The sequence below is a fragment of the Fukomys damarensis genome, unplaced genomic scaffold, assembly GCF_012274545.1.
Source record: "Fukomys damarensis isolate Sample0158 unplaced genomic scaffold, DMR_v1.0_HiC HiC_scaffold_37, whole genome shotgun sequence".
NCBI lineage: Eukaryota > Metazoa > Chordata > Mammalia > Rodentia > Bathyergidae > Fukomys > Fukomys damarensis.
The window spans coordinates 9,514,672-9,525,697 of NW_022900949.1; the positions used below are offsets into that span (position 1 = coordinate 9,514,672).

General features: G+C 59.2%; 1 protein-coding gene across 1 annotated transcript; it reads right to left on the minus strand.

Annotated features, from left to right (window-relative positions):
• Positions 1-219: 219 nt before the first annotated feature.
• On the minus strand, positions 220-8,172 carry Cactin (cactin, spliceosome C complex subunit). The gene is made up of 10 exons (XM_010635109.3): positions 8,076-8,172; positions 7,432-7,949; positions 5,256-5,351; positions 4,818-4,963; positions 4,324-4,486; positions 4,067-4,181; positions 3,354-3,546; positions 2,852-2,974; positions 2,493-2,779; positions 220-2,225 (listed from the first exon to the last, which is right to left on the minus strand). Exons 1-10 carry the CDS (start codon positions 8,170-8,172, stop codon positions 1,735-1,737), a joined length of 2,229 nt encoding a protein of 742 aa, XP_010633411.1. The 3' UTR covers positions 220-1,734.
• Positions 8,173-11,026: the final 2,854 nt, after the last annotated feature.

Below are 11,026 nucleotides of genomic sequence, written 5' to 3' on the forward strand. Positions count from 1 at the left end.
TGCCAGGACTACAGGCACCTGGAGGACAGGAGCTGGATAGGAGCTGAGCGGACACCTGCAGGGACAAAGGGAACTGAGGCCAGACATGGGAATGTGCCACGTGCACAGCACCAAGCCTCCCCACCCTGCAGCTTTGCAGTGTTGGGGCTGGAACCCAGGCCCTTGCACATAGGGAAATGCTCACCAGCCCTTTTGAGACAGGATCTACGTTGTCCCAGCTGGCCTTGAATTTATAATCCTCCTGCCTCATCTTCCCATCTCAGATGACAGGCATGCGCTGCCGTGTCCTATTCCCCATTGTTATTATTATTTGGTATTGGGGATCGAACTCAGGTACTTGTGCTTGAGGCAGGTGGCGGCACCACTGAGCTAAAGCTCCAGCCTATTCACCATTTCTTGACAAGCGCTGAGCTGGAGTCAAAGCGTCTCTGGAGAGTCTCTACTTAGCCCTGCCACAGGAGCTGGGACACAGCCCACACTCAACCATAGGTAGCTTAGCTCGGCAATCAACTGGTAGAGGATGCCTAGATGCACTGCTCTGTCGCTCTGCGATTGACTAGCAATGTCTGCCACAGGCTCGGACTAGAACGGATGGGACGGACAGGTCCGAGTGCTGCCACACATACCTGGACCAGGTTGGTCCGTGGTGAGAGGCTCCTCAGTGTCAGAAGTCAGGCTAGGGTGGTGACAGTGGGGGACCTGCTCTTGCCTCTACTGCAGTATTTCAGTCCTGGCATCACGGACACTCAGGGCAGATCTAGGCACTGCGTGAAGGAGGGCTTCACATACTCATGGCAAGAGCTGCCCCGAGGGACGGCCACGCATGGTGCCCAAAAGCATGGTGGCCTAAGTGAGCACTTCTGACCTCCTGCTGTCCATCCTACCAGAAGGGACGACTGTCTCCCACTCAGAAAGCAGCAGTGATGGCGGGGCCGAGACAAGAGGCCTGAGGCGCTGACTATTTTTAGGTGTCCCGCTGTGGGTGTGAAGGCTGCTCAGCTGACAGGGACACCGTGGTATGCAGGACGTCACTGCTCGGGTGCGGTGGCCCCACGCTCTCTGCCAACTGACTCAAGATGAAATGCTCATCACAAACACAGGCCTGCTCATGGACACCAAGCAATGAAAATAAAACAAGGTTTTTATTCCCACTTAAAAAAAGTTTTCCAGATACACAGAGGGAAATGATTTCCAGATGAGACAGGACTTGTGTGGAGCCAGAGGTGGCACTTCAGAGCCCCCTGAAGACTGATGACACAGACGCAGTGTACGCAGGCGTGACAGGCAGAAGCTGCGCGTGGGAACCTGCGTGGCCCTGGCTGACCGACGCTCTGGGAGGTGCCCGGCTGGACGTGGTCTCCTCACGCTCCCGCCTCAGGCCAGACGCTCCATGCAGGGCCCTGCGTTCCTCCTGCTGCCCGGTAGATCCCTGCTCCCGGGGCACTTCTGGCCCCAGTGAGCTGTCGTCTTGTCCTGAGGCAGCTGACCGGCATCCTGGTCTGGCTCCTCCCGCATCTTCCAGGGCGGGTGAGTGGGTGGCTCCTGGGCCACCTGGACGGGGACGTCTGCTGACAGCTGCCGGACCCCTCCCACCACACTCCAAGCTGAGGCTGCCCGTCCCCCACTCTCCAAAGTCAGTCCAGCAGCCAAGCCCTCGTCAGGGCAGGGGGGAGGCGGAAGTGGGAGCTCCGGTGGGGGGCGGTGCCCCCCTAGCCCGAGGCTCAGTGCCCGCTGTCACCGGCGGTAACGGTACCGCTTGAAGTGGAACCAGAGCTGGAAGATGCCGTTGGCGAACTGGCAGCGGAAGCCGTGGCGGTGCGAGTACTCCCACTCGCGGTTGACGATCTTAAAGGCGATGTCCTCATAGGGTGGGCCCGCGTGGAAGCGCAGGATGGCGAAGTCCTTGTTGTCGGCGCAGGCCTCCAGGAAGTACTCGGGCGTGGAGCGCTTGTCGATGAGGTCGGGGTAGAAGATGTTGAACTTGTAGCCCTGCACGATCTTGGGCGGCGGGTTGTCGAAGTCGTAGTGGGTCTGGTTGTACTTGTTCCACTCGAAGCCGGTGTGCACGCGGTTGAAGAAGCGCGGCTTGCGCGGCCGGTACTTGTCAGCCCACAGGTAGGCCTTGCCGCTGAGCGGCAGCTCCACGCTGAACTGCGCCTCGTCCTGGCCCATGCCCTCCTTGGCACGCCGGAAGAAGATGTCCTCGGCGCTCTCACTGGCATCGCCTGCACGGGCAGTGTGGTGAGCCCGGGCCGCCCCGGGTCCTGCTCTCAGCGACCCCTTGCGGCCCGGCCTCCGGCGGCGGACACATCTGTCCCCTCAAGATCCTGATCATCAGTCCAGCCGGCCCCTCGCCAGTGACCCCTTGGGCAGCACTCCCAAGCCCTGGGCCTGCCCAGCCCCGGCCCCCGCGGCATCTCCTCCACGGAGCCCGCGCCCCGTCCACACCACCCTCCAGGCTCTGCCCTCAAAGTCCCCCGTCCCCCACGTACCGGTGACCTGGAGCTGCTGTCGTGACAGCTGCAGGTGCTGCGTGTCCTCGTCCGGCTCCAGCACGTGCACATCCAGTGGCAGCTCGTGCGCCGTGAGCAGGCGTGGGCTGTACCGGCCCGCGTCATAGTCGTCCAGGCTCTGCTGGATCAGGTCCTCCTCCATGAGCACCGCCTCTCCGTCCCCGTCCCCGTCCCCTCCGCCCTCTTCCGGGGCCGCCTCATCCTCCGGGGGGCCGTCCTCTGCTGAGGGCCCGGGCAGCGTCAGCACCGGCTCCTCGGGCTCCAGGCTACGGGGAGAGCAGGGGGTGAGGGGCGACGGGCGAGGGAGACGCTCGTCCCAGCCCTGTCCTTCCACCTACCTCTGGCTGGGGGACGGCGGCTCCTGCTTGAGGATGGGGAACAGGGGCCCGCTCTCCACACCTTGCTCCTGCTTCAGCTTGTACAGCTTCTGCCGCAGCACATCCTGGTGGCGCTCACGGAGCCTGTGACAGGGCGGCAGTCACAACGCCCGTCTCGGAGACAGGGCCGGCACCCGTGCCCTACACCCTTCTGGCTCCACTCTCCCCCCGGGGCCCTGAGGCTCCTGCCGTGACTGGGCCCCCATTCAGGTTTGGCACAGGCAGACAGGACCCAGAAGGCCAAAGCTGGGGTGGGTGGGGAGGAGGACAGGCGGGGCCTGCGGAACGAGGACAAATTTACACCCATTTATAAAATAACACTGGTGACAGCAGCAGCAGCAATGTTTACGGGATGGTGCCAAGCACTCGTGGAATCTGTACACAGCTCCCGGGATGGGATGGGCTGGTGGCCGGGCCAGGCTTCCTGTGCTGCACAAAGGCGGGGAGGGGCGGCCGGGCTCACCTGGCGCGGGCCATGTGTGCACGTAGCTGCTGCAGCAGGCTCTCCCAGTAACCCATGTCCAGGTTGGGGCCGCCAGCCCGGATCTTGCCCTCAATGCCCTGGAAGATGACCTGCAGCTGTGTGTAGGTCTTGCCTTTGAACACGGACTGCACGTCGGAGCTGACAGAGGCGTTCACGCCCTCCCTGCGCTCGCCTGTGGGGATGGGGTTGCTCAGGGCCGGCCGCCTCTCCCCAGGCTAAGGCCATGGCACCCTGGCTGGGGACGGGCTGGGCACTCAGGGAGAAAACATGTGGAATGCAGAAGCCACATGGGTCTGGATAGGGACCTCTGTAGGCCATCAGGCCAGGACTCTGGGACCTGAGCCAGGATCCCTTTCACAAGCTGGGGCCCAGGCAGAGACCCGACAGCCCTGCTCACAGGAAGCCCAGCATGACCAGGTCACTGTTCCCGGAACCAGGGCTGGACCCTGTGTCCCCCACACCCCCCACAGCTGTCTCAGTGCACAATCCCCATGGCAGGAAGGCCCCTGCTGTCCCCTAGTGGCTCCACCTAGCTGCAGAGGCCTTGAAAGCAGCCAAGGGGTCCAAAGATGGCAAAATTGAGGCCTGTTAAGGGTGCCGGGCCACGCAAGGACTCTGAGGCTTTGGGCAGGACCATGTGGCCCACGAGGGCTCCCACCAGAAGTGAAGGGCACAGTGCATGGCTCAGTTACCTGGGCCTTTGCCAGAGGCCTCCAGCTTGCGGAGCTTGGAGATCTCGTCCTCCGTGATGATGGTCATGTCGCGCCAGAAGTCAGCGTTCTTGCCCTGCTCCAGCTCCATGTACACCTGGGTGAGGCGAGGTGGTGAGGGCCGGGGCCTGGGAAGGGGTGGGGCCGGCACAGGGAGGGAGGGGCAGGGCCTGGGAAGGGGTGGGGCCGGCACAGGGAGGGAGGGGCAGGGCCTGGGAAGGGGTGGGGCCGGGAGGCACCTGGATGTCCTCCAGCAGGTCCTCCATGTCGGCCACAGTGAGCCCATTGAGGAAGGTGTAGGGCTCGTGCATCTCCACGGCGAGGTCGTCGTCCTCGGCGCTGATGTACTTGGCCAGCAGGTCGATGGGCTTTGCCCGGCCATCCCGGATGCGGATCTTGGAGCTGGGGGTCACATGGGGGGGGGGCGTCAGAGCGGGGCGGGCAGGCAATGCGCAGGGAGGGACAGGTTAGTGGGCCAAAGTGGGGCCCCAGGTCTGGGCTGCATGGGATCTGCAGGGGAGCCCCGTGGGGGCAGACGGACCCACAGCAGGCAGCGGCCACAGCTGCCCGTACAGCTGGGGCACTGGGCCTGAGCTCTGCCCCCACAGGAACACAGCTGGGGCCAGCCCCACCCCGCCAGGCAGCTCTGGGTGGGCAGGAGCCTTGGAGGAAATGGGGGACAGTGGCCGACACCAGAGGGGCAGCCTGCAGAGGGCGCTGGGGGCAGGCACACCGCAGCTTGGCCTGCTGCAGGTGGAAGTGGTCCTCCTGCTCCTCCCACGTCTTGAAGTGCTCCGCCTCCTTCTCCCGCTGCAGCATCTCCAGCTCCTGCTCCCGCATGGCCTTCTCACGCTCCCGCTCCAGCCGCAGCTGCTTCACCTGGGGGCCACACAGGGTGAGGAGGGGCGTGGTGGGATGGCCACCGTCATCAGCCTCCCATGCCCGAGGTGTTGGGTAGACCCTGGGGTGGGACATCCCCTTTCCGCTGGACACCCTGCAGCCCCGAGTGGCTGGAAGTAAAACAGAAGACAGCAGAGCCCATGGACAAGGGAAACAGCTTCCTGGAGACACTGTCTGAGCCCCTAGACACAGCCATGCCTGAAGCCAGATCGCTGCACCTCACATGTAACCCAGGTCACAGAGGAGCTCCTGAGGGTGCCCGGCCACTCACCTTCTGCAGCTCCAGCCGATTGTCCTCCTGGATCCTCTTGTTCCGCTCCTTCAGCTCCTTCTCCTCCAGGTGGCTGATCCCCTTCTTCTCTAGGGCCTGCAGAGAGCAACCGCAGCACTGAGCACCACTGCACCCGCCCACCACAGCACAGAGGCCAGGGCGCCCCGGCTGGGCTGGGACCAAAACGCGCAGTGTGTGTGCTCTGCAGAGTGACTGTGGCTCAGTGTCTTCTCCGGTCCCCCTCAGAGCCCCCAGTGTCAGGAACAGAAAGTGTGAGAAGCTGCAGGACCCCAAGGGCTGTCCCCAGCCACCTTGCCCTGTGGGGTGGAGGTGGGACCCAGGGCTCCCGCTTCACAGGAAGTCTGGTTGCAGTGGCAACGGGAGGTGAGGCCTCAGTGCACCGGTGTCCCCCGTTTCGTGCAGAGGTAGGGTGCCTGGCTCCCCAGGCTCACACCACACACAGGGACAGCATCTGAGCTCCGTCCCAAGGACGCTGTGACACCGTGTCACGACTGTTCCCTACTGGCTGCCCAGGTTCCCAGTGACCCAGGAGGCTGTGCAGGGTCCCCTGATGTCCAGAGTAACAGAGTTCCCCTCTGCAGCCCGGCCTCCCCCTGCACAGCTCACAGGAAGGGGCAGCAGTGCAGCCAGCACCTGGGAGCTTTGCCACAACAGGAACCCAGGGTGCCCTGATAAGGATGCGGGGGCCCGGGGAGCAAGGGCCAAGCAGCTGCTCTGAAGAGGGGCACCAGGGTGAGGACTGCAGGTCAAAGCAGGTAGCACCCCAGGCAGAGGGGACAGGCAGCTGCAAAGGCCCTGAGGCAGAACGCACTGTGTTCCTGATGATGGTTCCCGCTAGGGACATCACAGCCCCACTTGCAGCCCCGTGAAGGCAGGTGCACACCCTCACACTAGGGGAGGGCCAGGCCTGCGCCCGGTCCTCCCCTGAAGACGTGAATGTGGCATCTGGAAAGGCCCACAATGCTGTGCAAAGGGTCGCTCTGGTGTAGCAGAGTCCTCCCCCAGTGGCCAGTGCCCGAGAGCCGACAGGGACAAATGCAGAGAAGGCCACATGAAGACTCAGGTACGGAGGGAGACAGCCATGCGGTAAGAGGCAGGGGAGCTGGGCTGTCACAAGCCAAGAGGCTCTGAGGCCAGAGGAGCACGACAGCCCCTGGAGAGGAGTGGCCCTGAGCAGACCCAGGACGGCAGCGCTGCGAGACAGCAGGGCCTACTGGCTTCAGCCTGTGCCCACGGCCAGGTGGGATGGAACGACACAAACAGGGCACATGGCACCCGCCACTGCAGAGCCCACCCTGGGGCCCAAGCAGTAACAGCCCTTTCTCCAGGCCTTCTGGGCGGGAGGCTGGTTCTGAGCAGGAATGACAGGGCTCACACTGTGACGGTCAGCAGCCATAGAGATGGCAGGCGAGAAGGCAGGAGATGTGCTGCAGGGTGACGAGACCCACAGGCTGGGGCGGCCCGGGCACAGTATACTCAGCACACGGGGACCCTGGGGTCCATTCCAGCACCAAGAACAATTTTTGAGGACAAAATGTTATTAAGTAAGGCCTGGTAGCGCACACCCGTCATCTCATCTGGAGGGCTGAGGCAGGATTGTGAGTTCGAGCCCAGCCCGGGCAACTTAGCGAGACCCTCTTTAAAATAAAAATTTTAGGGGCTGGGCTAAAAATTTAGTGGCACTGCGCCTGCCTTGCAAGCGTAAGGTTCTGAGCTTGATCCCTGGTACCAAAAAAAAAAATTTTAGGATTGGGGGTTTAGCTCAGTGGCACCATGCCTGCCTCTCAAGAGCAAGGTCTTGAGTTCAATAAAAAGGACTGGGACTAAAGTTCAGTTCACCAAGACCTGTCACGTAAAGGTACAAAATCCCAATGATGAACGTAACTGTACTGGATACACAGAACGTACCAATAAACTCAATGAGAGAAAAAAGAAAGCTCAGTTCAGAGAACCTGGGTTCCATCCTGCTACCATCCTCCCAACACACACCAAAGAAAGAAAACAAAAGGAAAAGAAAAAAACCCAAATGTGCGTTACTAGGGGCTGGAGTGCAGCTCTGCAGCAGGACACACGCTCAGGGTGCCTCGGGCTTTGCCCTGGGTTCCGTCCCCAGCACCAACAGAGCACGGCCTGCGCTGGCGGGAAGGGGGCTCGCCTTGTTCCAGATGAAGGTGCCCAGCAGGTTGTTGTCGCCGAAGGGGTTGTCAGTGTTGGTGTAGCCCATGTACTCCTCGCCCCAGCCCATCTTCTCCCGCTTCTTGCGCTCCTTGGCTTCCTTCTTGGCGAGCCGCCGCGCTCGCTTCTCCTCCGGCGTCTCGAAGGCCTTGAGCAGCTCCTCCTGCTGCTTCCGCTCCTCCCGCAGCCGCAGCCGCTCCTGCAGGCTCTGCTGCTGGCTCAGGGCCACCGCTGCGGCTGTCAACCCGGGGCTCTGGGAGCACCCAGGGGAGGCCGAGCTGGATGCAGAGGATCTTGGGGACCATGAGCGCCAGTGACCGTGGCGGGTCCAGGCCCGCTCCTCTCCAGAATCTGATGATGAGGACTGGTCCCGGTCCCGGTTCTGGTCACGCCAACGGGATGGCGGGGGGCTCCAGCTGCGCTTTCCCTGCCGCTGCCACCGCTCCTTTGACTCTGACCTGGGGAGAAGACCCGCCAGAGCCCACTGAGTGTCTGCTGCTGCTCAGCCTGCCCAGCCTGCTGGGTGGCAGCACTGTCCTAGGTGCTGGGGACACTCAGGCTGCCTCCTCAGGCTGCCTCCTCAGGCTCCCCACAGAGAGCACCCCCACACCCCCACAAACCCACGTATGCACATGCAGGCATTTCTAGGACTGGGAGGCCACAGGAACCACAAGTGCTCAGTGAGGATGAGGAGATGGCTCTGCATGCCAGAGAGCTCCATGGGGGCCTCTCTGAGGTCACCAGGAGCAGAGGCTGCAGGAAGTCGGGAGGAACCCAGAGACCATCTGGGCAAGCATATTCACGGTTGCAGGAACAGTAGGTGCAAAGGCCCTGAGTCAGGAATGTGTTTGCTGGAGGCCCCCTGTAAGAAGACTAAGGAAGGACCTCACCCCAGAAAGATTGCTATCAAGAAATCAACTAATAACAAATGCTGGTGGGGTTGTAGGCAGAAAGGAACCATTCTCCACTGTTGGTGGGAGTGCAGGCTAGGCTGGTGCCACCACTGTGGAAATCAATGTGGAGAAGTCTCATCTGCTATTCCCCTGCTGGGAATCATCCCAAAAGAATTAAAAGAATCATACCACAGCAATATATGCGCACCCATGTCTACAGCGGCACAGTTTGTAATAGGTAAAACTTGGAAACAGCCCAACTGCCCAACAACTGGAGACTGGATAAAGAAGATTGTGGGTTGGGCTAGGGATTTAGCTCAGTGGTTCCGGCAGCTGCTTTGCAAGCGCAAGGACCCGAATCTGATCCCCAGTACCGCCCCCTAAAAAAAGTGGCTTTTTTTTTTTCTAAAACAGAGTACTACTCAGCCATAATGAACAAGAAACTAGAGACATTTATAGCTAAATGGATGCACACGGAGGCCATACTTGTAAGTGAAATACTGAATAGTGTAATATGAAATAGGAAGAAAATGTCCAAAGGAGTAGGGAAAGTGGGACAGGGCAGGGGAAACGAAAGAAGGGAAAAGAAAAAATATGAGAAAAGAAAAGACATGGAAACAAAGTATTAAAAAAAACAAAAACAAAAACAAAGTCTTTGTAAATAGGGAAGGCTGGAGGAGGTGAAGGGAGGGCAGGGTAATGAGGAAAAATAAGAACCAAGATACAACATTTAAAGATACAAGATCCTAATAATGAGTGTAACAGTACTATATACCCAAAAAGTACCAATAAAGTCAGTGGGGAAAAAAAACAGCTAAGGAAGGAAAAAGGGGAGCGGAGGGCGAGCTGGGCGGGGGCACAGGAACCAAAAGAGTAGGAGCGAAAGACCCGCATGCAGCCAAGGTGGCCACAGCAGGGCAGAAGTGGTGTTCTGACTGCCCCCCCAAAAGCCAGGAGTCACCTGGAGTGAAAAGGTAGGAACAAAGAGCAGGGAGTGATGCTCAATACCCTAGGGACAGATTCGTTAAGGTTTTTAATTTTGTGAGCATGGATAATCACCACCAAGAATTTTTCTAAGTGCTCTACGTATTCAGCTCATGTACAAAAATCTAAGCTACGAAAGTCAGTTCATTTTGGAGCCCTTAAATACTGACTATAAATTTGATTAAATTTTTATAGACAACACTGAATTTAATAGCTCGTCACTGAAAATAATTCAAAGGCAGAAAATAGCACATATTGCTGGTCATGGTAATACATGCCCGTTCATTACTGGGGAGGCTGAGGCAGGAGGATCTCTGAGCTCCATCCGTAGCCTGTGCTTTCTATAACAGCCAGGCAACAAAATTGTTTTTTCACACTGGGTCTGGCTATGTAGCCCTGACTGGCCTTGAACTTGTAGTGACCCTCCTGCCTCAGCCTCCCGAGTGCTGGTGCAGGTGTGCACCACCATGCCAGGTGGTAGTAAACATCTGGCTGAATAAAATAGCTCAGAGGACCACACAGTATAAACATAACACAACCCCTCAACTTTTCTGCTGTGGCACAAATCCAGATACAGTCCGTATATGAGCAAATAAGTATGGCTGTATTCCAACAAAACTTCATTTCGGAACTCTAAAATGTCTGGGTGCTAAATTCCATATAACTCTCGTGTGTCACAAAATATGTAACTTTTTTTTTATTCCTCCCCACTACTTACAAATGTAAAATGCCAGGCATGGTGGCACATGCCTGTAATTCCAGTTACTTGGTAGGCTGTGGTGGGAGGATCAAGTTTTGAGGCCAGCCTGGGAGACCCACCAGCCTCAAAATAAAAAACAGAAAAAGGGCTGGGGACGTCGCTCAAGGCAAAGGCTCTGGGTCGATCCCCAGCACTGCTGCACCCCCTCAAAGGAAGGAGAAAAAAAAAAAAGGTAAAGCCATTTTTACTTCATGGGCTGTAGTTTTTTGAGCCTGTTTCAACCGTGTCTTCCTCAAGTGCCTTCTGCTATTTTCACCTTCTTGCTATTCTTGGGGCAGCAAAGACCTTACCAGACTCAAAGGGAAGTCAAGCAGTGGAACCAAGAGGCACCCAGCTGCGCCTCAGGAGAGGCTCTGGCTACGTCGGGAAGAGCAGCTGGTCGAGCCCCACGGAGACCCTGAGGACAGAGCCGGGTTGACTTGGGTGACAGTCGGGCAGGACTGGCTGAAGTACCACGACCATCGCGGGGTTAAGTCAGAACGGGACCCACGTCACGTCTGGAAATCAGTGAGCTGGGGGGGTGGCGCTAAGAGGACTCGAGTCGAGTCTGGCCAGATGCGCCATCTCCGGGAGAAAGGACCGCGGGGCCCTGGGGAAGCTGAGACCAAGTTCACCGAGTCAACTGTGACTCCTGCCCCGTGTCGTCGCACGCAGCCCTCTCAGACATCAACCCCGCCAGCAATGGTTGTCACCTCTGCTTCCAAACTCCCGCTCGGACCGGCTCGATTTCCGGCCTCGCTCTCCTTCAGGCGGTCACCTGCCTCCTCTCCGGCGCCGATCCTTTCCCTGTCCAGCTGATCCTGGTTCGAGCTCACACACCCACTTCTCCAGAAAGGCCTCCCTGGCTACGGCCTGTGGCGGGGCACCTCCCACTCCCCTAGGCCCGGAACCCCAAAACGGAGTCCCGCCCGCAGCGAGGGCCCCAGCGGTCCCACCTG